At 55.5% G+C, this 27,184-nt stretch overlaps 2 protein-coding genes across 2 annotated transcripts; both read right to left on the bottom strand.

Annotated features, from left to right (window-relative positions):
- Positions 1-486: 486 nt before the first annotated feature.
- On the bottom strand, positions 487-21,012 carry LOC134558936 (proton-coupled amino acid transporter 1-like). The gene is made up of 11 exons (XM_063413279.1): positions 20,904-21,012; positions 17,446-17,593; positions 16,669-16,759; positions 15,996-16,084; positions 15,669-15,764; positions 14,878-14,962; positions 12,878-13,096; positions 12,564-12,662; positions 10,952-11,118; positions 5,902-6,071; positions 487-3,189 (listed from the first exon to the last, which is right to left on the bottom strand). Exons 2-11 carry the CDS (start codon positions 17,586-17,588, stop codon positions 2,921-2,923), a joined length of 1,428 nt encoding a protein of 475 aa, XP_063269349.1. The 5' UTR covers positions 17,589-17,593; positions 20,904-21,012; the 3' UTR covers positions 487-2,920.
- Positions 21,013-22,065: 1,053 nt separating this feature from the next.
- On the bottom strand, positions 22,066-26,951 carry GM2A (ganglioside GM2 activator). The gene is made up of 4 exons (XM_063413497.1): positions 26,653-26,951; positions 24,770-24,922; positions 23,721-23,903; positions 22,066-23,597 (listed from the first exon to the last, which is right to left on the bottom strand). The coding sequence occupies exons 1-4, from the start codon at positions 26,761-26,763 to the stop codon at positions 23,442-23,444; spliced, it is 603 nt and encodes a 200-aa protein (XP_063269567.1). The 5' UTR covers positions 26,764-26,951; the 3' UTR covers positions 22,066-23,441.
- Positions 26,952-27,184: the final 233 nt, after the last annotated feature.

Here is a 27,184-nt window from a genome sequence, read left to right as displayed (position 1 = left end):
GACACACTGCAATGGTATGAATTATTCAGCAGTGAGGATAAACCGAGCTGCAGCAGTGCTGGCAGAGTCTCCCAGTGTGGGCTGACTTTTGCTCCTTTGATCTCTAGGGCAGATCAGCAGCAGCTCAGCATCCCCCATCTTTTTTCACATGCCAGGCTCTTTTTTTCAGCTGCAGCCCTACTTTTGGCATAAATAGGGAGATGAGAAACCAAGGCCCAGCTTTGGTGGGGCAGAAAAAAGCTCAGCCCTACAAGCCCACCCATAAGCTCTGCCCACACCTAACTTGCACAAATGAGGTCAAAAGAAAAATTAAATTTTCCGAGCAGCAAAGCTGGAACACTTTATTTGAAACCCTCACTAGGAGGGGAAATCGTGTGTGCTGTGTGGGGGTGGAGCAGCATAGGATGGGATCCTGGCTGCCTGCTGGGCTCCACGTCTCCTGCTCTCACTTCTTTTGGAAGAAAAGCCCACACTTCACACCCCAAAGCCTTTACACATAAAAAATAGATGATATTTATTGATTAGAGTAAGGTACATGATTCAGCCACCCGCGCTGTACACTCACAACATCCACAGGCACAAGACACGGACGTGACCATTGCATATTTACACAGACAAGTTTCTTGGTTACTGAGCAGCCTACAATACACAAGTGTCAAGTTTTCGTGTCCATCGGGTCCTGCACCAGCTCCCCCTGGCTCAGCAGAGCCCCTCACACCACCAGTGCCACCAGCATGTCTCACCCCATCTGCAAACACCCCTGCTCACCCCAACAAAAGGGAAGAGCTGCAAAACCCGTTTAATGCTGCTGTGATATCCCAGTCCCCTTGGAAATGAGGTCTTCACTGCTGTCTGCAAACTGAGTTTGGATGCCAAGAGCCTCATCAGCAAACTCACTGATGCCCAGTGCCAGGCTGGGGACATGCCTTGGCACACAGCTGTCCCTAAAATGTGGCCAGCCTTCTTAGAGTGCAGTACTAGCAGAGCGAGGGGAAGCATCAGATATCCTCTGCTCCTCACAGCACTCCCTCCTCTGCTTGACAATCCTCACTCAAACCCAACCCCCAGGGCCACGCTGGGGTCAGTACACAGAGATGGACATGAATATTGCACTTGTCCCGCCTATGTCATGCCCTGGAGCCCCTTCCCAGCCCTGGGTGCTTCCTCTCTATCCCCATGGTGCCTTCCAGAGGGAGAATTTGACTTAAAGCTTTGCTCTGCTCCTGACCAAGCAATGCTGGTCATGCCAAAACCTTCCCCAGCACAGCCTTGGAGGAGACGAGGTGAGCCCCAAGAGATGCAGGGAGCAGAGTAGGGGCTGGAAAGGGGCAGTGAGGTGGCACAGACCCACCCCACACCTGGCCATGGGTCCCTGTTCCAGCATGTGGCACCCAGAACTGCCAGCAAGGGGACACAGTGCAGACACAAGCACCACCCAGGGAGAGGCAGGCTGCAGGGAACCGCTCCACACGGCCTTCTCCTCACCTGGTCAAACACCAGAAATAACTGCAAACCTCACCCTCCACCTAAGATGGGAACGCAGCCCACTGGTGCTGTACTCACCCTCCTTTCCCACCACCAGCAAGCTTTGCCACCTACAAGGAGACATGGCTGCAGTGGGTTGAGGGATGAAGGCTCTCCAGAGAGCATTTTGGGAGATGCTGTGTTAGCAGGCATGAGTTGGGCCTGTCCTGTGGACAATGCATTTGCTCCCTTGTCTTAAAAAAGTAGAAATCCAGCAGAAAGGCAAGGAAACTCTCTAGGGAGGAAGCTGGGCTCTCAGAGAAAGGAAAGCAACAGCGCCATGGGACCACCCCCACCAGGCATGCACCAACCATGACAAAAGAAGCAACAGGAGCACAGGGAGAAGTTCCAGGGAGCTGCATCCCACAGGAGGAGAGGAGCTGGGCAGAAGAAGAGGATGCAGAGGGAGTGGAACCAGGAGAGGAAGGATTAAAACGAGAAATATTATGGAGTTTTTGTGTGTGATTTGACATTCAGTATTGGCCTGCACGCGCAGGCGGAGCGTGCCAGGGCCAGCTCAGGCACTGTAAACAAGGTGGTGTGTGGGCAGCATGGGGACACCCCTGGGGACACCCCATCCCACCCAAAGGGGACCAGCTCAGCCCCTCCTTATGGCAGAGCCTGCTTGCTCCCCACACACCTCGGTTCTGTAAAGCTTCTGAAAGCCAAGCGTTGGGTTGTGCGCTGGATGGGGATAAAGAAGTGTCACTACTGAAAGCGTGGGGCAGGGGCCAGCAAACCCTCCCAGGCCAGGGAGGTGCCATGCCCAGTGCCCAGCTCCAGGGCCTGCTCAGACCTCCTGCTCCAAGGCAGCTGGAAACAGAGCTGCAGCACTGCAGGAGCCAGTGCCCACGGCTGGGGATCCCACTGAGCTGTGGACCCGGCCTGCTCTGCACCTCAGGCTCTGCCCACCCTCCCCACAAGGCTGAAGTGAGGAGGGAGCTCCCCACGCTCTCTCTAACCTGAGCTGAGGTTTGTCTGTTGCTGTAAAAATAAAGTGCTCAGGGAAAAAAAAAAATCAAACTGGCACAAAAAAAGAGTAGTCCCTGTTCCCCGCCCTGAATGAAGGGACAGGGGAAATATGGAAAGGTTGGGATTTAAAAAAATAATAAAATCAAATAAAGTCTACATCCCTGGGATTCCTCACCTCTCAAAGGGCCTATTTACAGAGGAACTGTTTTGCTCTGCCACCTGCCCTAAGAGCCCCCAGGGAAGGCACTGCCCCAGCCTGGATCCCACCCTCCAGACGGAGCCCAGGGCAGGATCCTGCTGTGGTGCTGGGCAGCCCCGTCCCCTCACAGACCAAACCCAGCAGGCTTCCCAAGAGGAGAGGGGAGGCCATTCCCAGGAGAGCAGTGCCCGGTGTCCACGCACCCCCAGCTTGGCGAGGGGACTGTCACTGCAGCAGGACAGTGGTGGCGTTCACCACGGTGGCCGCGGGCGCCACCAGCTCCACCAGCGCCTCGTAGGTGCCCACCACGAAGCCCACGAAGCCGAAGAGGCTGATGGCGATGTCCTTGGCTATCACGAGGGGGTGCATGCCCTCCGAGTAGTAGGTGGCGATCTCCAGCAGCGGGGGGAAGATGAGGGCCAGGGCGCTGCTGCTGATGGAGCCCACCAGGGAGATGACGAGGTCCAGGCGGGGGATGAGGATAGCCAGCACACCTGGAGAGGGAACGGACACGGCGTCAGTGCTGCTCCCCCCAGATGGCAGAAATGCTCCTCCCCGTGTCAAAGCCAGCAAAGCCACACTCAGGGATGCCACTGGCTGAGTCACACCTCTGTCCTCCTCCCTGACAGAAGACAAGGCTGCATATTTTTCTGGCAACTCTTCCCCAAGAAGCAATTAAGCTGTTCAATTAACAACCCTTTTTGTCACCCCCCAGAGTGGGCTCCAGGGCTGAGCAGGATGGGTGCTGCTGGCTGCCAGCATTCCCGACCCCCCTGTGCGAGCCAGCACTCCTGCTCCCCACACCTGGGGAGCCATGAAGCCTCAAAAACCCCATAAAAGCAGGAGAAGAGAAGAAAAAGGCATCTCCCCCCACCAAATCAATCCGTGTGGTTTGTGTGTGTTTAGAGCTGCTCCAGCAGCAGCACGCCCACAGCACAGCCCGGGGGAGAACATTTGTTAGGACTCATTTGTCAGGTGAGAACTGCAGCCAAGGAAAATCCCCCTGGGAGACTCCTGACAGCTTGAGCTTAACAGTTCGAGCTGCAGGATATTTCTGCTCCTCCTCCTGCACAGCACCAGGAGAGGATAGAGGGATGTCACCAGAGCTCTGCACAGCACAACAGAACCCTCTGCAAGCAAAGCAGACTTCAATGCTTAACCACTGACCAAGAGAAATAAATTGGTTTGTTGCTTTGAAAGCTTTTCTGCTTAGAAACAGGAGACACCTAGAAGCATGGTGGGTGCAGCCCCTGTGGAGAAAGGACATCTCAGGGCTCCTTACTGGAGGGATGTTCTCTCCCTGACCATCAGCTACAGGCAAGAGTGGCTGTTGGAGCCTCCCTGAGCCAAAGATCACCCATGGAATTGCAGAAGAAAGCATGCTTGGGAGATTGACTGTGCTACCACTGCAAACTGCTGTCATCTGGATGAGCCTAGAGATAAACAAGCCCTTCACCAAGGAAACAGCAACAGAGGTCCTGAGCCCGTTTATCCTGGTGCTCAGCCCTGAACAGAGCCAAAGGAGTGCTCTGCCAGGTGACTGCTGCAAGCAGCATCCCTACTCCAGCAGCCTCTGAGGAGAGCAGAGCAGCTCCCCTCCAACAGCATCCTCAGCCCACCCCACACTGCTCTTTGGACTCAAAAGTAAACAAAATTATTAACTCTCCTCTAAAACAAGATTTGAAACACCAGCTGCAGTCCTCAGCCTCCGGGGAAACGGTCTGATTTCTGCAGGTATTAATTCAAAGGGGTTTTAAGCATGTTGGTTTTGAAGTTTAAGCTTGAAAGACACCCATACACCAGATTGTATCCTCTCTTTGGGAGCCAAAGCCCTGGTGGGGGCTCACAATCATCCCACGAATATTCATGCAACCCCCCTAATCACTTTTATCCTCAGCAGGAGCCACAGAGATCCCCTACATGGAAGGGTGAGGGGAGGAGGAGGTACAAAGGAACCTGCATCCTTCCACCAACACCTCTGCTGCCTCCCTACCCCAAACAGGAGAGTACAGCCACTACCAATGCCTAAAGCCATCCCTTCTCTCCAAGCCTTCACCTCCATGGCTTGGCACAGCCCAACACCCTCCAGGAGAGGCTCCAATCTCACAAGCAAGTTCCAAGTTCACCCATAGCACAAGAGGGGCCAGAGCATATTGCCCAGCACTGCAGGACTTCATCCCTGCACCCTCTGAGGACATAAAGACTTCAGGAACTCAGCACAGAGGAGATGGGCCTTGCCCACATCTGTAAATGCAGCGCTTCTGGCCTTTCATCAGTGAGAGCCACAAACAGCAGCACCTGCTCTCAGCCAGCTCCACCCCCCCTGAGTTAGCACCATGCTCCTCTCAAACCCAGACCAAAGCCAGCTGGGATGCAGGGCCAGCTCCCCCCTGATGCTCAGCTCTGGTGCATCAGCAGCATCAAGCCATGGAGCAAAGCTCCATTTCAGCAGGGGACGCCAGGGAACTCAGTCAAGCATCTCAGCTGTGCTGACAACAGCAAGCATTTAGTCTTCAGGAATTAAAGCCAGACAAAATCAGAAACCACCTCATTTCACTCCACACCTTTTCCAAAGGTCCAACAGGCTCAAGCCAGAGGCCTGTTCCACCAAACCTCACTACAGGCACCACACCCATGAAGGGAAGGGAGCCTGTGGGGCTGCTCCAGGCACACACACACTGCAGCACCCCAGGGCTCTGCTTATGGGTCACCTACCACTGTCAGTTGTCTCCTGCTCTGCTCCACACTGCAATGAATGTGTGGGCACGAGAACACCCCATCCCTCACTGCCATGACTCCTTTGCAGTCATGTCCCCATCACACAGGCACGAGGAGCCTGGCTGCACACTGCCTACAGCAAACAGCCTCTAGGCTAGGCTGCCCTGCCACTGAACCCTGTGCTGGGTGTTTCATGCAAACTCTGGTGGGACTCCACTTCCCACAAAATTGCCATCCCCAGGCCTGAGGCTCCATGGGGATCTGCCACTTCTAAACAAAGCAGTTTATTACTCCTCCACTGAGATGCTGGTCCCATACAGAGGGGGAAAAGGACCACTGCTGCTGCTCTTTGGCCCACAGGTATGTATTAGCCAGGCCCAGGGACTGCCAGCTGTGAGGGCTTGAGCAGCAGGGCCAGAGGTGAAGGCTCAGTGAGAAGGAGGTGCCACGGCCTCACAGGGCAAGCCAGACAAGGTGTTTCTACTCACAGGTCACACAGACCAGGGCCATCCTGAGGAGCAGGTTGACCAGCCAGCCCCAGCGCTCCGACACCCGGGCCACGAGGGGAGGGATGATGATCTCGGCAGGCACGTAGAACTGCACGGCGTAGGTGAAGAAAATCCCAATGGAGAAGAGCAGCTTGACAGCTTGGTACAGCCTGGAAAGGACAAGGACACAGTGAGACAGACTCACTCCAGCTCCTGCAACATCAACAGCAGAAAGGGAATGCTCTGAAAGGACTTTTGTGAGCCAGGGGTCTCAGCTCCTGAACTCTCCTAGAAAATTAGGGGTGATGCATTTAATTCACAAAGACTTTACTGAGCAAGAGACAGCAAAGTTGTGTAACAGCTGCAGCCATGATTACACATTCCAGCTACTGCTTGGCTTCTGAGGAGCAGGAAGAGGACAACACTGCTGGGATAAGTCTGGGCTTCCACGCAGAGTGAACATCACAGTGTTCCAAAAGTAAAGCGACATGAACAGGCAACTCAGCCTCCTCCATCAGAGAAAAAAGGGCAGCTATTTTTGGAATGCTGCACGATACATGTTTGGGGGAAGGGAGTTAAAAGAGCAGTTTGGGCTGAGCAGAGGGAAGGTGTAGTGCAGACAGGCTGGGAACAGCACCTTGGGCTCACCCCAAGTCAAATCTCACCATGTCCCAGACCCTGCAGGGATACAGTGGCTGCAGGAGAGAGCCCTTCACAGGTGATCAAAAGGCACCTCCCAGCCCCATCTCTGCCTTCAGCTTCCCAGCAGCAGAAGAAGTTTCTCCAAAAGAGAAGTAACACCTGGTTACCTCACATACAGTCCTAACCCTTCCCCAACTCAAGACATGCTAACCAAGCAGGAAACATGGGCCCTGGCCATACTACTTGGGTAAATATGGGGTGGATCCAAGCTGAGGAATGTATCTGGCTCCTGCCTTCCCTCTACCTTCCCTGGGCCTGTGCCCTTCCATATGCAGCATCCACCTTCTACAACAGCCTTAAGTCAGAGAAATCCAAGTATTCCCACGCAAGACAGCTTTGAACACTAGTGGCAGAGTCTGGCAGAGTCAAACACTTCCCACAGATGGAGTTAGGGATCACCTAAGTGAATGGAATGTCACACAAGCCTGTGGGACCAGACCAGAGGTATTCAAGGTTGCAGCCAACAGGAGCCTGAAGCCACTTTATCATCTTCAAAAGAGCAGGGTGCTCAGGGAGAGCTCCTGCTGCCTTGGGAGAAGGATAACATCCACCTTCAAGAAGAATGAGGGAAGGTACAGGCTAATCAACCTCAATCCCCAGAAGAGTATGGGTTAAGTTCTCCTGGCTCATAGTGGACAGTGAACAGCCAGCAGGGATTTGCCAAAAGACAATCATGGAAATATCCTCATCAGTGACATGGATGAACTTTCAGTGACCCAGAACATATTCTCAGCAAATTCCAAGCAAGATCAAACTGGAGGAAATGGCTGACACAGCTTGGAGCAACAAAATGATGTCACAGGCAAATCTCAAGTGCAAACAAATTCCCACACATGGGGAGGGCTGGGGCCAGGAGAACAGGACCTGGGGGTCTTGGTGGGCAGCAGACTGAACATGAGCCAGCAGCAGGACCCTGCAGTGATGAAGGTCAATCACAAAGCAGGGTGTGCTAGCAAAAGCACAGCCACAAGGTTAAGGATAGGGATCAAGGGACTATTGTCTTGTTTGGGGCTTGTGCATCTTGAGTGTTGTGTCCTGCCCTGATACTCCCAGGACAGGACACTGACTTACTCTGCAGAGCAAGTTGAGTGCAGGCTGCTAAGATGGTTGGGGCTGGAGCCTGATGTACAAAAAGAGGCTGCAAGCCCTGGGCTTGTTCAGCATGGTGAGAAGGTTAGAAGGGGATGTTACTAATGTCTTCAGCTGCCTAACAGGAGGGCATGGGGGAGAGAGTAACAGGATCTTCTTGGAGTTGCACAGCAGAAGAACCAGGTGCAATGGGACAGAGCTGCATCTCCAAAGGATGGTTAGGGGCCAGAAGAAAGGCCTGGATTGGTAGGGAATCACTGTCCTTACTGATACTCAACATTTAAGCTGGCCCTTCTATGAGCAGGTGAGAGGACCCAGTGATCCCATGGTGTCCTCTAACCTGAATTACCATGAGGTTCCAGAGGCAAACTGAACATAAAGTTATCTCCAGAGTCCAGAGTGTGCCCATGCAGCCACACATGTGCACAGGAGCCTTGAGCCACCAAGCCACAGCTGGCATATCTTATCACTGCCTTCCCAAGAAAGTGATTCTATAAAAGCCATAAAGTGCTCCTGGGCAATCCAAGATTAATAGTTGTTACTAAAAAAAGAGTACAGAAGAAGGCTGTGTACCTGTCCTGCACAAGTCAGGAACTGGGACAACAAGATCAAAGGGCATTTTAAATATCAAGAAGAATTCAAGCATTATCCTTGATCCACAGAGAAAACATGCCCTTGCAGGGCCTTGCAGAGGCACTCTGCCACCCACAGCAACGGCTGCTCCAGCCAGACTGCCACGCTAGGCCATCCCAAAAGGCTGCAAGAAGTGAAATATCCTCCTGTAAGCTCTGTCATTACCTACCTTCAACTGGCCACATGCAATCCAACAGCTTCCCCCTCACTACAGCATTTCTTCACCCTTCAGATGGTGCAGTGAGGCAACCCCTCCTAGAAGGCAAGGAGGGATTTCTGCACAGCAGCATATTTTGGACACTGTGGTTAGACCTGGGCACTGGGAACTGACAACACTCCTCATTTGAGGAAGCTGTGGTTTCAGAGAAATGGGACTGCAAAAGTCCTTAGTCACCCTGTAACACTCACCAAATCTGCTCCAAAGACCTCCAGGCAATGGCTGCAGCTAAAGAAGGCTGCAGCACCTCCACCACAATCCTTGCCTTGTCTCCCAAGCTGCAGGCAAACCCTGCACATGACTTCTCACCCATAGCCCTTTTGACCAGCTCCTGCAGCCCAGCCTTTTACTGCCAGGAGGAAAACCCACAGGCGAGGCAAGATGGGCAAGACATTCATTTTAAGAGCAAGTCTTCACCCAGAACCTGTGGTTTAATCCACAGGAGTGGTAGTGAAGACTTTACCTCAACTATCACAGCCCTCACTTGAGATAACTCATTTCCAAGTCCAACATCCACTGCCAAGAAGCAACATGCACAAACATCAAGCGACTTGCCGAGTTACAAGGCCACAACACACCTTCCCTGCAGCTGCCCTGCCACGTGCCCAGGCTCCCCCAGACACTGCTTCCAAAGGGCTGTTCTCTTCTCACTATCCAAAAAAACCTATGGTTACTTTTAGAAAAGTAACTCTAGAATACTTTCAGAAAAGTAGTTAACTTTAAGAAAAGACAGAAGGTGTGGTACTCCTAGAAACATGGATTTGCACTATTTCTCTCTGTAGCCTAGCTAGCAGGTCACAGTAATCCCATTCTAGGGACCTGTTCTAAGGGAATGTCACTCTTCAGGGCAAACTGAGCTGAGATTGCCTGCAGAAGCCCACTTGCCATTTCAGGTCAGATGTCATTGCAGGCTGTGGCCTGCAGAGCCTAAATCTGGAAATGACCTGCAATCCTCCTTCAGGAGAAACAGCAGCATCTCATCCCCTCCACAGTGTACTTCAGTTTACTGAGCAGAAGGGATTCACACCTCTTGTGTTTGGCAGGGTGGGATTCAGACCTCCCTACAACACAGACACATCTTTCCACCTGCCCCATCCCTCCTCACTGAGAGCAGGGACCTGGCAGAGCTCCCAATCCCTGCTGGGGACAAGACAAGGCTCTTGGCAGGAGCAGGATCCTCTACCACACCAACACCAACATCCAGCAGTGCAGTCACTACACAGACCCAGCATGAATGAAGATCCATGCACTCAAACTGCAAAGAAACTCACAGGGCAATAATTAAAGCAAAACCAGGCTCTGTTTTTGTCAAGTCTTTGCTGTCTCTGGAGCCTCAGCTACGTTGCTCTACAGTGGCAGCATGTGGAAGCCTCAGTGACTCAAAACTTGAGCCCTCCCCAAATTTACTCCAACAGTGAGACAGTGAGTCACACTGCAAGGTGCTGGGGGCTACTAGAAGCAGAGAGGATGGGCTGAAGTGGAGGACAGGCACCTCCAGGTCCAGATTTCACTCTGGTCTCTTGCAGGATTTCAAGCCAGCAGAGCCCATCACAGAGAACTCCTTGCATTTCTCCTGTGGATGATATGGAGCCATGACACTGAGCAGCCACCCATCCTCAGGGACAGAGCAGCACACAGCTTGGGCAGCTGCTGCAGCAGCCACCAGCCCTGCAAGAGGAGAAACAACCCCTCCAGGCAGGCAGGCAGGCATGGGGCCAGGCCACAGGGCTCCAGACAGAAACTGGAGCATCTCAAGAGGCTTCACCAGACCCCAAAGGACAGGCAGGTTTGGGAGGCTGCTGCAGAGCTCAGCCCTCACGGAAGGAAGGGTATCCTCATGGCACCAGTGCTCACAGGCAAAGCATTGGCTCAAGATGAGCCACATCCAGGCACAGTGTGGAGCCCAGAAGTGGAAGTTTGAGCTCCAGGGCTGCAAACAAGGAACACAGCCCACACATGAAGATGTCACATCTCACTCCCTCTGGGAGCTCCCAGCTTTGAGTTGATTTTTCACGTGCTACATTTGAGGAAGAGAAGTGGATTTTGCACAGTTCAGCGATGTTCTGGTATGGCTGCATGGGGGTTGAGTTCAGCATCTGCCAGCCACAGCACTGCTGAGCCCCAAAAAGATGCCACAAGGCTCCAAGAAAAGGCAAGAGCTGCACCTACCCAGGCAAGGACCACCAGGGACCCTGATGAAGCAGCCTGAGCTCCAAGACCAGGCTCAGACACTACAGCAGCAAGCCTCTCCCAGCCCATGCATCTGACAATCCTTGTCAAACTCCGTGAAGTTTGCCTGTGGCACATTTCCTCCAGCTTACCCAGATTACTTGCCTAAGGACTGAAGTCCTGCTTGTCTGGGGCCCTCATTCCTCACCCCCAGCCCCTCCCCTGCCCCCAGGGACTCACCAGCAGTTGGGCAGGTTGAGTGTTATGCTGGCCTGGATGTCTGGCCCGAAGCGCAGGTAGCCCAGGACACTCAGGCTGATGTACAGGATGGTGACAATGGTCATGGCCACGTAGAGGATGACTGGGAACTGCCGCGGGTTCTTCATCCTGTTTTCCAGAGGCAGCACCTGGGAGAAGAGGAGGAGGAAGATGACAGAGCAGCAGGTTGCCCGTTCTTCTATAGCCCTCGGCCTCCAAAAAGCAGGAGGGGCAGCCTCATGGCCAAGCACAGCCTGCCATGTCAGGGGTGGGGCAGTCCCACATGGAGCCCCGAGAATCTAGCTGGAAAAAAAAAACAGCATACTGGAGATTTGATTTCTGTGCCTCCATTGGAGACCTTCAAGCTTGGCACAGCCAGTCTCCAGCAGATCACCCACATCCTTGACTTAAAGATACCTGCTCCCTGCCCTTGGCAGGAGCTGTACCCAGTGCTGGGTCTTGGGGCAATGCCAACCACCTCATATCTTAGGTGCATTACACTCTGCACCCCAAAACAGCACAGCCATGACCACTATTTCACATTGTTCTGTTTTACCCAGCAAATCCTGGGTAAAAGATCCTTGGAAAGACCAAGACACACTCTCCTCTGCTATCAAGTTTATCTGGACATATTTCAACCAGGCAGAACAATAAAAAGAGGAAGGACAGAGGTAATTCTCTCACCTCTATACTACTAACACTAAATATAGGCCTTCAGCAAATAATTTTATAGTTGTCCTTGGGTGGTGTCCTTGGGATTTCAAGAAGAGACACAGTGGAAGATCTGGTGAGGAGGCAGGACAGGAATAACTTTATTTGCTTCTTCACCTCCAAGTCATGTGAAGAAGAGAGCATTTGTGCTTCAGTGCTGGCAAGAACCCTCAGCCCAGGGCATAGCATTCAGTAAACATACCTCCTGTAATGCATTTGGCCATCTCCAGCCCTGTGTTTACACAGCCACCTTATATTAAGAGATGAAAACATTTTTTCCTCCTTTGAAGGGAGCTCCCGGAAACAACACACAACATCTTAGGGAGTCATTAAGCCCTCCACCCACCCACCCAGCTTTTTTCACAGACACAGTTGGTCTATTTAGAGCATCTTGCACGAGAGGCCCATTTGCATGGGCAGGCTGGGGCCACACAGCTGCTGAAGGGAGATTACAGTGCCTCCACAGCAGGGTGGGAAGGAATGGGTCACACACCTTTTCATGCCACACTTTTTGGCCTCCCATTTAGGCAACTTCAGGATCCAGCTTGGTAACAAGACTCAGGACAATTCCTCATCTGCAGGTCAGCCAGCAGAGCCCAAGGCAGAGGCTGGTGTGATTCCCAATCCACTGCCAGATAAAGCCACCTCTAAGGCAGCAGCCGATCTCCTGAGGTTTGGAGCACATGCTCCTCCAGCCTCAGATGGAAGAACCAGAGCTTGACCCAGGAGATAGCCTGGAGCTAAAGCTAACAGCACCATCCAGAATTTGGGCTATTATCAGAGAAGTTCAACTGCAGCTGCAGAGCAGAGCAGGTGCTGCAGCAAGTCTGAGCAGGGCTGAGCCTCCTGTGCAGCAGCCCCACTGCCACACGCCCAGACTTACCACGCCGATGCCTTCAAAAGCAAAGATTGCAGTGCCAAAGAACAGAGGGTAGGTCTTCCAGGCTGCTGCCAGAGGCAGGTTTCTGGGATCAGGAATGTCCTGGAAAAAAGCCCATGCAGAGTTCAGACACAGGGAGGATGGGGAAGACCTGCCCTGTTCCCATCACTCCCTGTCACAGCCCCATGCTGCAGGTACCATCATGCCCATAGGAACCAGCAGTACCCCACAGCCCAAATACCCCATTGCCAGGCTCCCTCCACCTGCCAAAACATGAGACAGCACAGAAACGAGAGAGGGGAGCCACAGACACGTACCCTGACGATGTACTGGTAGATCACAACAAGGCTGACAAGCATGGCCACGTTGGCCAGCATGGAGAAGATGGACAGGACCTTGAGGTTTTGAATAAATGTGAGCAGCACCACGAAAGGCAGGATGGAAAGAATGTACAGTCGGGAGTCCATGGTGGGGGTCATCACCACCGTCCTGTTTGAGCTGCAGTCATTGGTGGTCCCGTTTGCAGCAGATACAACCTGAGGAGGCACGGGAAGACACAGATCTTAGCAGCCCATCCCAGGTGGGTCAGAGTACTCCAAGAACTCACTTCAAACACAGCTAGCTGACTGAAATCCAACTGACATGTGTTTTCAGATAGTTCTGAGGCAAATTCCTGATGTCTTGCAGGGAAAAGAGGTGGGACTGGCTACGGCACCTGAGCCAGGGCAGCAAATCCTGCCTGAGCCCAGGTTCACGGAGCAGGAGGACTCAGCAGCCAGGCAGAGAGGGCAGAGAGCACAGGCTGCACGTTTGCACTGCCCAAGAGGTCAGCTGAGAAGAGAGGAAAGAGGCACTAAGTGCTATTTCCAAAGGTCCTTTTCCTCCTGTTGTACCAAGTTATCTAAATCACAGTCCTTCAGTTACCCAATGCCCTGTTCACATACAAAGACATCTGGAAGCGACTGCTGGCTCCTAAGTTCACTTTCTTCATAACAATTCATCCTTTCCTTGGGGTCTTTCATTCCAAAGGCACTCCAGACCATGTGTTCACTTCTAGAGGCAGCTCAGGCCCAGGAACCAGGTGGCTGAGCCATCCCTCCCAAGAGTATGGGCTCACTGAATCACCAATACAACCATGACCAAGTTGGTTCAGGTACCAAGTCCAGTCACTGCAGCAAAGAGTGGCCTGAAAACTGTTTTAACCTGCTCCAGAGCAAGTCCTGGTCCAGAGGAGAGGCTGAAGAACTGTGTCTAAACCAGCATCATCTGTGGAATAGGGCAGTACAGGGCCATGCACCCAAGGGACAGTGCTGCTCAAGCCCCAGCCTGCCCTGCCTCTTCATGGCTTGCTCCAAAGCCATTTTCCAAACCAAAGCCCTGCCCAACACAGTGGCACCTTGCCCAAGGTACCACCTGCACCATGACTCCCCACCTAACACTAATCCTCACCACAAAAAGAAACAAGCAACACTCCCCTCTCCCCACCCCAAAAAAATTCCAAAACCAAAGCCAAGGGGTTTCCCACCTGTGGCCTCAAAAAATGGTGTAGATTTGCAGGTTTCTGCAAATTTCACTTGAGGCTTGAGACAGCCTTCAGTCTTTTCTGTGAAGGGCTGAGAAGAAACCCACACAGCCATGGTGGCAGTGACCAGAGCACTGCTGCAAGAGCAGAGCAGGAGCACATGGGGAAAAAAGGCTGAGCAGTGCCTGCAAGGCACAGAGCTGGTGGAGGCTGGGAATGGGGACTCATTATTCCCAGTTTCTTCAAGAACAGGAGTCAGCCAAGTGGTTCAGGGTTTCTGTTTATTTCCTCCTGAGGCCCGGCAGGAAGAAACTCTTTCTCTAAAGATGCAATTAAGCTTCAGAGCCACAGGATGAGGAAAGAAACTGGAATGCAAACAGATCCAAGGAAGGGAGAAGAGAGGTTCACAGCAGGTCCTGGGACTCACACGTTACCATTGACACCAATAAACCAATTATTTGAGGGGGACAGGACAGAAAAGGTTCGGTCCCTCTGCTTTCATCCCTTTCCTGTTATTCCTTCGCAAAGAATGGCCCCATTTTTGCTGGGCAACACAGACATCTCCAGCACCTCTGCAAAATCACAGATATTCTCAGGAAAACCTGCTCTGTTTGAACAGGAAAAGCAATCCCCCAAAGTATCTGGGCAGAGGAGTGAACTTTTCTGAGCAGCATATCCTACTGAAACCAGACCTTTGGTGGAAAACAGTGCACAGGACACAGGAGCTAAGAACAACCCAAGCACCTTCACACCCTCTCACCTCCCCCCAGCTCATGAAGGAGGTGTAAGTCCAACCTGCTTCAGATTGTCCGCCAGAAAGACAAAGTACACACAGCAGAAACCCAGCTGAGTGACGATCAGGAAAAGTCCCACTATACGCCTGGAAAGCAAAAGAACACCTTTTGTCAGCCAGATTGTGCAGAAAGAAGAGCCCACTTGGGTTGCTTTGGCTTGCATTTGCACAGTGCAATGATGCTGCTCTCCCCAAGGTTGGGGTGTACAGGTCAGAGCACACCCAGCTCACTTCTCTGTGATCAAGAGGACTTTCTCTCCACCCAACCTCACAGATCTCAGATGGAGTCTCCCCCACTCATCCCTTCCACAGGGTCAGGACCAGCCTCAGGAGAAAAATCTCCTTTTTGGGTTTAGCATCTCCAGAGAGTCTGCTGCTGAATTGCCAGAGCTGGAGACAACACTCCCTGGACACAGGAGGAGGTGAATGCTCCCAGCCCCTGACATGCAATGACCTGTGTGATGTAATGTGGGACACCCACAGGGCAAGGAGCAGCCACTGGACATGTTGCATGTCTAGCAAGATGGGCCAGCACTGCAAGACCCTATTCACCCCTTTGTTATGCTGTGGAGTCTCAGTTATCCCACGCATTTAGTAGAAGTCACATCTGGCTGGGGACAGCACTGATCAAAGCCCTCAGCATTCCCCTCTGGGGGACACTGAGCATTCAGGGCTGGTGAGTTAAACAGCATTTTATGTCACTTGTGCTTATCTGCTGACGCAGCTCAGTGAGCAGAGGCTGCTCTGTCCCAGCTGCAGCACATGGTGGGCTCACAGACAAGGGGAGCAGTACCTTCCCCAGACGGCATGTGTCCTCAGGCAGGCACTGGGAGTTGCCTCCAGCCCGTACATCACAGCACCTCCATAGTCCAGAAACTGCTTCTGGAACCTGTCCAGAGAAGGGAGAAGGATCATCACATCAGCCCTGTCTGTGAGTTCCCAAGGCAAACAGTGACATTAAAAGGAAAACAGTTCCTGTGAAAAATAAGAGCAGTTCCCAACTGAGGCTTTGGCATGGGCAACTTGCTGCTGAGGGGCTTCAAAAAAACCCCAGGGCTTTTCTGGGCAAGAGGGAAGAAGTGTAGAAGCTCAATGGCCGGGAAGGGGGGCTGCTCCTTACCTGTTGCAGAAGTGATGGGCGCATTTCACCAGGATGCTCATGCAGTGCACAGCCACGACTCCCATCACCAGCAGGCTCAGAGGACCCAGCTGCAGGGAAGAGAGGGGGAAGGCTGCACTCTGATGGCCAAAGGCAGAGCTGCACAGTACTACTTCTAGACAGAACTGCACGGGCTGGGTGAGTGCAAACACCGCTGGAGGCTGAACCAGAGCTCTGGTGCAGCTCCCAGGACCAGCCCCCAAGGAACCAAGTAACCTGACAGAGCCACGAGCTTGGCAGAAATGATGCAAAAGAAGCAAGTTGGGGCAGTTTGGGTGTAGCAGAGCACTTCCAGGATTGTTTTCCAAACTATCTTGCACACCTCTACTATGCAGGTGATGAAGAGGTCATGGCCTGGACACAGCGTCCTGCCTGACCCCAGCAGAGGAAACCACAGGCCCAGCTCACACACTGAACTCCCCCACACCAGGCAGCAACAATGCAGGAGCAGCAGGAACAGTCTCAGCAGCAAAACAAAGCCCCAGAGCTTGGGGTGCAAACAGGTACAAGTCACCAAACACTGAGAGGCATCTGGGCAGAGACTCAATCCCCAACACTGGCTATGTGACCTGCCCAATGCCCCGGGGTCATTCTGCCCCACAAGCTCCAGCACAGCAAGGCTGAGCTGCCTTACCAGGATGCCAGCATTCTTCACAGCCAGAGGCAGCCCCAGCAGCCCTGTCCCAATATTCCCCTTCAGCAGATGGATCAGGGTCTGGTACCACCTGAGGAAGAGCAGATGCAGAGGTCACTGTCATCAGGTGCCCACACCAACACAGAGCTTATCCTGTTAAGGGTCCACAGCCGCTCTGAACTGCTGCAGGGAATGCACGTGGAGGTCATGATCCTGTCCCCTGAACCCAGCTCAGCCAGCTGGGACCCAGCTAGGTGTGAAAGCAAAGACTAAACACACAGATTTTGGGTGGGCATTTACAAAACCCAGCAGAAGAACAGCCCAGCTTCTGGAGCTATATAAAGAATGTCTCTGACTTGAAGGGATCAGTCTCTGCCAGGCAAAGACAGCATCCTCTGCACACCTGGGCACAAGGAAGCCCCCAAAACATGGCTGCAACATGCCCACATATCCTCTGAATGTGGGCATGGCTGTTTGCTTGCCAGAGATCCCCACTGAACAAAGGTGGAGTGGAAAAATATTGGAAAAGCATCAATCACCGCCCACTGCCAGCAAGCCCAGCTTCACCAGAGAGCAAAGAGCAACACTGGGGCAGCTGCTCGCTTGGTGCCAGCACCCCACTGATGCAGGACCACAGCTCTGCCCTCATCATCCTCACGAGAACTCCCCATCAAACCACAGCTCCACCATCCTCTAGCAGAGCCAGCAGGGAGCCACCATGACCTCCTCCACCCTCCCCGGTGCCAGGCCAGCCCAGGGAGGGGAAGCATCACTCACGTTGTGCCGTTGGTCTCCCCGAAGCGCTGGTAGGACTCGGGGTGTGCGAAGCCGTTCATGCCATCCGGGGGGCTCCCCTCCGGTGTGACGTCCGTGGAGCTGTAGTCATTGTAGTCCTCGCTGCGGAGGCGCCGGGTGGACATGGTCCCTGTGGGGACAGCGGTGTTAGGGGTGCCCAGCTCCACAGCCCCGCTCTCAGGCTCCTTGGGGTCAGCCATGGTGCAGAGAGCCCGGCTCGCACTGCCAGAGCAAGGTCTCCCGCAGGGCTTTTATACAGCCGCACGCTCACGCCCAAGCAATCACGGAGCTGGCATGTCCTAAGGTCAAAGGTGCATGTCACATTCCCACCGGCTCTTCCCTCAGGCTCGTGCCCGTGTTTTGGGCACACCCAGGCAGAATGGGGTCAGGATCCTGCAGGCAGAGCCTGGATGTGACCCACTTCATGTCAGGCAAGGGAGCATTGTACCCCTGCTCTAAGGGTGGTGAGTGTGACACCACAGGGAGAGGGGTAGGAGGGGACATGCTGGCACTGTGTCCCCTGCTCAGGCACTCGGGACTAGGGCTGTCAAATGGACGGGCCAGGAAAGTGTAACTGCTTTTAACTTGCACACAGTGTACTGCAAGGGAACAGCTTGCTCTTGCCAGGGAAGGGAAAGTTTCCTAACTTCTCTTTTTTTTTTCCCTTTTTTTTTCCCCTTATTGAAGACTTTTTATTAAAGAGAATTTTTACAAAAAAATTATTATACTCCCATTGGAGAGGAGTACAGACCATGTGCTGACAGCAAAACACCTGCCCTAAAGGTTTCACAGCCTTTGTGAAGGAGGTGCCTATGGGAAAAAGGGACTTCCTAGGATGAGGCACTTCCACAGCCTGGAGCTCTTGCTCCAGCAGAAACTCCAACAGTGTCCAGCAAGCCAGGAGCACCAGCACAAACCTCACCAAGGACACACACCTCATGCCTTTGTCTGGAAAACAGTCAGCAGTTTCAATTCCCACACATGCCACACCCTGCACCCTGAACACCCACTGGGAAGGAGCACCAGAGGCAGGGAAATTATGTGTAAGGCTCTTGCGCCACAGACTGGTGACCCAGTCTCTGCCCCACGGCTCCTCTGGACTGTCATGCCCCAGGCACCACACCTGCCCCAGCACTCCTGGTGCTCCCCATTCCACTCCCCAGCACTGGGAGCAAGAGGAAGCAGGAGAGAAATGTTACTACTGCAAAAAACTGTCTCATTTCCTGCCAGAACTCCTCATGCACCCACCAAGTCATGCAAGCATCTGCCAGATGCAGCCTCAGCACGGAACAACACATCTGGCTGTGCAGGGAATGCTCAGCCCAGGCCACCCAGAGCACCCCCAGAGCACCCAGGCATTCCCCAGAGCACCACTCTGCAAACCTGGCTGCTACATAGAAAACAGGCCAAGAGCTGCAACCACTGGGAGGGTCCAGCCTGGCGATCAGAAGGGCAGCAGGGAGCAAGGGTTTTCCCTCAGGTCTGGATGTTCCAGATCCCAGCTGCTCGGGAGCAGTTATCCAGGCCACAACCGTGGTGCTGTATTTCCTGCGGCACCAGCAGCAGGAAGCAGCAGTGTGTCCATGGAATACCAGGCTCTGGAGCAGCAGTGGGGCTGGCTGGCTGGCTGGCAGGCACTCCAGAGCCAAAGGCAGCGCATGCCTGACTCCTGCCCAGCCTCCTTCCTCACAGCTGGGACACGTAACCGTGTCCTGAACCGGCTCCGCCGCGGGCAGGGCGAGCCGGTGAGGCAGGGACCGGGAAGAGCGGCAGCAGGAGTTTACACAAGGAAAGCGTTAGAAGCTATTTGTCATAGGTGACAGGCCCAAGGGGCAGGGGAGAAACCTGAGAGGCTCTGCAAAGCACCATGGGCTAGTAAAGGGCAAGGAGAGTGGGCAGAGAGGGTGCAGGACTGGGTCAGGCATGGATACCCTTCCAAATGATGGCCCACACATCCGAAATACCCAAGAGCAATGACTTTGAGATGCACACAACATGGTGACATCACTCTGCCTGATTGCTCCCTGTGGATTTTTTTTCCCCTTTCAAGCAGGCCCATCTGCTTTCTGCTTTGAAGAGCCAGGGAAATGCATTCATCGTGACTTGCCTGCCTTGTGTCTGGATTAAAGGTTGCGTAGCAGCAGGGAGCGAGCACTCTGCTCTCCCGCAACCAACAAGAGAAAGCTACAAAACTTGTCTCATCCACACGACAAACATTTAAAACCAAAGCAAAACCCCACTATGCCATTTCCTCTTCATTGGAAACAGCAAAGACAGCACTTTCCAGCACTGGATGAGATTCTGCTTCAGTTCTGCTACATCTACATTCGGTTTCCACTTCAAACCCAATTCCTCAGGCACTTTCATGTGCTTTTTTGCCACCCACACACAGAAGCAATTTCATCCTATCAGGAAAGCTGGGGGGGAGCATAGTGACAGCAATTTGTCCCTTACAGTGATAGCCCCATGCCAGAAGTTAAAAGCAAGATGTGACTTGCTGCTGACCCAGACAGCTCTCCCCAGCTGAGTGGGCGCTGTGTGTACACCAGGAAATCTTCCAGAAAAGTGAGCTTCACAGCAAGCCTCACTGCCACTTCCCACCATGCTGAATCTTTCATTTCCAAAGCACTACTTGTAATAACCCACCTCAGCGTGACACACATCAGAGCCAGCTCTGATCTCCCTGCCCTGCCTGCAGGGAGGCCACAGACAAACCCCTTCCCCAGGCCACCATGTCCCTGCCAGCCTGACATCTCCCAGTCACAGCACCAGTCCTCTTGTCCCTGTGCTACCCAGTGCTCCCACAGCTCCAGAGAACGCCCAGATTCACCTTGCCTACATTTCACAGCATGGCCTGGTTCTCACAGCCCGGTTTCTTCCCACAGGGAGGCTGCTGGGCACAAGGTCCCCCCAGTCTCCACAGCTCCCACCCCAGCCAGGCTGTGCTGCCCAGTGTGGGCACTTTGCACCCTCCCAATGCCACACAGCACCCCGCACCCTTCCCAGCACCTCCCATCGGGGGCTGTGCCCCCTACCCTGCACGGCACGCCCGGACACTCCGAGAGGAGCCCCATGGGTGCCAACCTTCATGCAGGGCATCCCCAGCATGCCCCGGAACACCCATGTCAGCCTCCAACACCCCCGGGAACCGCCAGCACCCATGTCAGCTGCCAGGACCCCCAAGCCCTGAGCACCCGCCCATGCACAGCCAACGAGGCCCTGGAGCCCCGAGTCCTGCCATAGCGCCCAAGCTGCGCCCAGCACCCACGCGGGACGGCGGCACTGCCGGGACCCCGCGCACCCACCGCGCACCCACCGCGCCCCCCGGGTCTCTGGGCACGCCGCGGGCTGACAGGCGGCTGACAGGCATCTGACAGCCCCCACCCACATGCCCCGGTGCCTGTCTCGCCCCGGTGCCTGTCCCGGTGCCGGTCCCGCACCTCTCCGCCGCCCCGCGCCGCCCGGCCCCGCCGGGCCCGCTCGCTCGGCCGCGCCGTCACGTGACCGCGGCTCAGCTGAGCGCGGCGCGTGCGCGCCGGGAGCGCGAGGGCGAGGGGCGGGGCCGGGCGGGGCGAGGGGAGGGGCTGGGCTGGGAGTGGGTGGGGCGGGGCGAGGGGCGTGGCCGAGGAGGGCGGGGCCGGGAGTTGCGTGAGGGGCGGGGCCTAGGGCGGGGCTGGGCGGTGCGGCGCGGTGGCGCCCCCTGGCGGCGGGCGGGCGCGGTGCGCTGGGCGGGAGCGCCCCGGGCCTGGCACCGGGCCTGGCACCGGGCCTGGCACCGGGCCTGGCACCGGGCCTGGCACCGCCGCGGGCAGCGAGCGGCTGCCGCGCCGGGAACGGGGCAGGGTCTCGGGCTGACCACGAGTACTGGGAGGGAGCTGAGGCTGTTCGGCCTGGAGGAGGGTCGGAGGTGGCTATATCGCTCTCTATAACTCCCTGAATGGAGAGTGAAGTCAGGTGGCATCCAGCTCTGCTCCCAGGCACCAGCGACATGAAAAGAGGACATGGTGTTTGTTATGCTGCGTCAGGAAATGTTTAGGTTGGACATTAGGAAGGCTTCCTTCACAGAGGGAGTGATTAGACACTGTAATGGGCTGCCCAGGCAGATGGTGCAGTCATCATCCCTGGAGGTGTTTAAGAAAAGCTTGGACATGGCACTCAGCACCGTGGTGCAGTGGGCACAGTGGTGTTCAGTCACGGCTTGTACTGAGGAGTGAAGTCGTGATCACAGAGATCTTCTTCAGGCTGATTCTGTGCCTCTGTGATCCCCCACAGCAGGGCTGTTCCTGCAAGGCCTGCAGAGCCATGCAGTGTCAGGGTTATAGATGGTCACCAGGATGACCCTCAAAGCCCCCTGGCATGGGCTGTGGCCCCCAAGCCATGGCTGTGTCCCTGTGTCCCCACATCAGAAAGCAGAGTTTGCACATCCCTGCCCTGCCCCTCACACGGGAACTCAGCTGTGGCTCAGCTCCACTGGCCACAGCATCCTCCAGCACTGCCCCACCACCTCCACTTCCCCCAGCTCAAACCCACATCCACACTATTCCCAGCGAAACAAATGTCACCTCCAGGGCACCCCCAGCAACAAGCGGCACCAGCTCCACATTCTGGTAAAAAGATTTATTAAGAACCTGCAGAACCTGCCTAAAAGGAGGTTGCTGCCCTGGCACTGAAGGGGAGCAGGGGCAGAGAGTTAGTGCTTCTCCAGGCAAAGCCACAGGGCGAAACAGAGTGAGTGGAGGGCACAGAAAGGCAGTGGGAGCACATCTGCGTGGTGGAGGAACACCTGCAGCAGTTAAGGCATATAAAGTGCTTGTAGAAGACCAGCCCTACCGAGGGGCTAAATAACACAAGCAGGCAGGGACACCAAGGGATGTGGGTGGCCGGTGGCACCTGGCACAGGAGAGTGATGACAGGCTCACACCCTGCCCAAAGCTGCAGCAAGAAGGATGCTGCCTGCCCACATGACAGTCCCCAGCCACAGCCAGAACGCCCCCAAACAGGATCTAGGCTGCTGGTCTTCTTCATGGTCATCTCCCAGTTATTCCATGTTCAGGATGCTCCTGTGTTTGGGTGCCTCTGCCAGCACAGGGGAAGGATAGTCCCAGTGCAGCATCCTGCCTCAGCTCACTCCAGAGGAAAAATGAGATGAGTGGGACTGGTCCTCAGCCAGGCTGTGCCCCAGCAGCTCATCACAGCCTTGTGTCCCCCTCTGGAGTGAGCACAGCCATCAACCAGCAACCTCTTCTGCTGCTGGGAGCATCACCAGCCTCTTGGTCCCCTCTGAGTGGGAATGTCGATGTCGGGCTCACGTGGTTTCCATCCTCTTGTGTTCCTGATGTTTGCCACAGGAGGGGCACGGAGAGGTGCCTTCACAGGTGCTGCATGCCACCAAACTGGCTCCCCGTGCAGGACAGGGATGCAGCAACAGCAGATTCAAAGCTGCTGTGTGGGGACAGGTCTCCTGCAGCGACTTTGGGGACCCTTCTGCAAAACAGCCCCATGCTCAGGCCAGAGATGTTGGGAAGCAGGGACGCCCTCTGCAGCCCTGGAGTGCTGCATCCCTCCAGCCTGCACCAGCACTCCCAAACACTCTCTCATCTCCACGGACTGCTCCAAGAAATACTGCTTTTCCCTGGAATGTTTTTGTCTAAAATTGCCCTGATAGGATTAAGAAAAAAAAAAAAAAAAAAAGAAACTGGGTAAAAAATAACCCCAGGTCATGCTGGGCTTAGGCTCCAAGGCCACCCTGTCCAGGCAGGAGACACCCTGGTGATGGGTTTGGGGACAGCAGAACAGCCAAAGGGGCCTCTCTGGGTGTAGCAGGGGAGGAGGCGCTGGGGAGGGGACAGGGGCTGCCTCCTCCTGACAGCAGGAGGGATGGACCTCACAGGGATGGGCTGGGACAGGATGGGGTGCAACTGGATGGGATGGGACAGGGGACCAAGCTGGTGGGGATAGGAGAGACAGTGTCCCACCCCTCAGTGGGAGTGCAGGGAGAAGGCCAGTTTGACACAGCTGAGCTCCTCCCCGCCATTGCTGACGACCACCCGCACACGGTAGTTGCCGTTGGTCATCCAGGAAGGCAGTTCCACATCGGGCACGTCAAAATCACTGGCTGGCAGGGAGTAGGAGCCCTGTGGAGAGAAAGGACAGATAGGCAAGAGGTCAACCAAAAGCCCAGCCCAGCACCAGAGGGCACAGTGGTACCCAGTGGCACCCGTGGCACTGGCAGCATCACGGCGGGGGCTCGGCCGTACCGCTTTGAAGGGGCAGTGGCAGGGGATGCCATAGGTCAGCAGGGGCTCCGGGCAGGGCGTGCCGGGGGGGATGAGTGCATCCAGAATGCTGCAGACGTCGTCGTAGGTGCAGCTGCCCAGCTGGTCGATGCAGGGCAGCTGGATCCAGAGGTCACCCAGTGCCTTCTCTACCACCAGCACTGCCTGGAGGGAAGGTGTTCAGCATCAGCACAACCAGCAGGGGCACCCGCAGCTCCTCACCAGCAAACTCCCTCAGCTCCTGATCATGCAATCTTTGGGGTGTCCAAGAGCTCACTGAACACCCTCCTGCCTCCCCCTCCTGCTTTCAGTTCCTCTCAACCTGCAGCTTCTGTTCCTCCAACCTCAGCTTGACCCCTCAAGCTAACACCGCCCAACCCCTCACATCCCCACCTCCTTCCCCTCTCCTCTGCCTGTCCCAAAACAGGGACAGGTCCCAAAACAGGGTGCTCCCATCCTGCAGCTCTGGCTCCACACTCCCCCAGCACTTGCCCCACAGTCCCAGGCCCAAACAAACACCACGGCATTATTCAGCTGCCATGCCAGCTACCCATGCACACCAGACAAGAAACATGTTCTGTCTCATTCCAAAAACTTCACAAGAAGTGGTTCAGGGCAGCTGGCATGGCCCAAGGCTCCCAGAGCAGTGCTGTGGCTTGTCCTTGGAGGGAGCAGCCAGGCTGGCTCCTGAAAAACAAGTCCTGCAGTGACCTCCAGAAGCGCATGCAGCACTTGCGTTTCACTTCCCTCGAGCAATTACATCCTCAGGACATGAGACTACTCAGGTGGTTTCTGTCCTAGGAACAAGGTTGGGAGGCTCCTGATGAAGTGTCTGCTCCCACCACAACGCTCCCTATGCCCACTGCCCTTCTCTGGCTTACAGAGCCCAGTGTGCTCAGCCCTGCACCTCTCTGCACCTCATTCCGCAAGGGCTGCTCATTCCTGTACCCAGTGACAGGCATTTCCCAACTGCCAGTGGTTTGGGGAAGCTCTGCCCTCCCTCAGCACACAGAGGCACATCTGGCCCTTACCTTGAGAGGGGAGCCCAGGGTCTTGCCACTCTTGACAGCCGCGCTGACTCGCAGGCTCCCCGGGATGCTGATGGGGTCGGGTGCCACAGAGAGGCTCTGCAGCACCACGGGGTCCCTCTTGTCACCACAGTTCTCCCAGGCAAAGCCACCAACCTGCAGCACCGAGGGACAGGAGGAGTTAGAGGCAGGGCAAGCCCTGCCTTGTGTTTGCAGGAGGTTTATCCAGAGCTGCACCTCTGACCCCTGCAGAACATCTGCTCACAAAGAGCCAGAAAATGACCTTCAACCCCTTCAAATGCCAGTTCTTGAACTCCCAGCTCTCTGAGACTGAATACACTGCAGAAGCCCTCTGTCTGTGTGCTTCTGCATGTACTTTACACCCAAAGAGGATTACCAGGCTGCAATTTCCAAATTTGCCTCAGCTCTGCCTGCAAACACTTCGCATATAACCAAGCCAAGATGCATCCTTCATGCCAACAGCACCAAGCAACGTGTGTGGGGACAGGTCAGAGCAAGCTGGGACCAGGTGGTGGCTGTGCTGTCCAGGGTGATGTGGGGATCCCCTTGGAGGGGCTGTGGGGTTGGCACAGACTCCCACCTCATCCAGGACCAGCCCTGCTGTTGTGAGCCCTCATCCAGCAGCTCCAGGCACCTGGTCCCACATAGCAGCAGGAATCACACTCAGGGACCAGATGAGCTGGACTCATCCTCTGCCTGGTGCACCCCAGGGGCCTGATCTTGAGCTATAAATGAGTACAAATCCTGAGTACAAAAGAGCCAGAGAAGCAGCATTGCCCTTATGGGATAATGAAAATCCACATGTAAGGACCTGAATGAGGGACATCACCTGTGTGTCCTGTCTGAATTAGGAGTCATGCTGGGACATCTCCCCTGGTTCCTACAAGTTCCACCAACCTCTCCAGCCACCACCAGTAAAGATACTCCAATTCAAAGGTGGAGGGATAGCAGCCCTTGTCTGCAACAGCCACCCTGAGCCTGCCAGACGCAAGTGGCAAAGAGACCAGCCCCAGCTCCCTCCCCAAGCAGGTTTGGCCGGAGCATCCCGTGTCCCCACGGCATGACGTGGGGCTCTCCCTGCCTGCTCTGAACCGCAGAACCGGTGGAGGCTGTATTGCCTGGTGCCACACGGCAGCCCCAGCGGGCACAGCACAGCCCACGCCGCTGAGCAGCCCATCCCACCACCCCGCTCGCCCGCCGGCAGCAGCCAGGGCTCAGGACAAGCCGGGACACGGGTAGGCTGCACCTCGACACTGAGCAAGAGCTGGGAGCCCCCAGCCCGAGAATCTGCAGGCAAAGAGGCTCCAGCGAGCTGAGCATCAGTGTGTGGCTGCAGATTGCTGCCCAGCGAGTCCCCTTCAGCCTTCCCAACCGGTTCTCCCTTCCCTCGGGCAAGCGTAGCTTTCCTGGAAAATAAATTGCAATATTTCCCTCCACACCGCGTGAGAGTTACACGTGGTAATCTCTGTGTCACAATCAGCGCGTGTTAATCAGCGCGTGTTAATGAGCCCGGCCCAGCACACCGTGGGAACAGGGAAGAAGGACCTGGGCTGGAAAAGACTCATGGAGCAGCAAAATGAGAGCCGGGAAACGATCAGCCGAAGGACGAGGCCGCTGGGTTTCTGCGTTAAGTGTTTGTAAACACTGGATCCCTCCTGCTCCGAGCCGCCCCCAACCTCCAGCACTGCTCCCCAGGGGTGCATGGACCCACCCCCCTGCCTAACCACAAACGTGCACCCACCAGCGATCTTCCACCCTGACGGGACACAAAATGCCTCTGCTGTCCTGCAATCCCAGCGGGATGACGGAGCCCTCCCCCTGCCCGCCCCTCGGTGCCCGGGAGGAGCTGCGGGCTCCCCGCTCACCTTGCGGAGCCGCCGGGCCCCGCTGCGCTCCAGCAGCAGCTGCGGCCCGCCCAGCGCGGCCGGGACGAGCTGCAGCGCGCACAGCGCCAGCGCCAGCCCCGCGCACAGCATCCTCGGGAATGCGCCGGGAATGCGCCGGGAACCGCCGGGAGGGTCCGGGCAGCTGCTCCGAGCGGTGCAGAGGAAAGCGGAGGGCACGGAGCTCGGCGGGACCGGGCTGGCAGCGGCCGGTCTATGAAGCCCCGAGCGGAGGGGATGAACCCTCTCTCCGAGCCCGGCCCACCGCCTGATTCCCCTCCCTCCCCCCGAGGACGCTCACATTTTCCCTTCCCCTTTTGCTTTCTTTTTTTTTTTCCCTCCCTTCCCCGGTTTCGCTGCCAAGCGCAGGACTGGACTCGCAGGGATGCTGGGACGGGAAGCGCCGCTTTCCCAAGCTCCCAGAGCGGGGGGCGGGGGCTGCACCCAGCACCCTGGGGCACACACATCGCCCCGCTCCGATGGGGGAAGCACGACCACCTCCCCACCACCCAGC

The sequence above is a fragment of the Prinia subflava genome, chromosome 16 (assembly GCF_021018805.1).
Source record: "Prinia subflava isolate CZ2003 ecotype Zambia chromosome 16, Cam_Psub_1.2, whole genome shotgun sequence".
NCBI lineage: Eukaryota > Metazoa > Chordata > Aves > Passeriformes > Cisticolidae > Prinia > Prinia subflava.
This window is presented reverse-complemented; position numbering and strand designations above follow the sequence as displayed.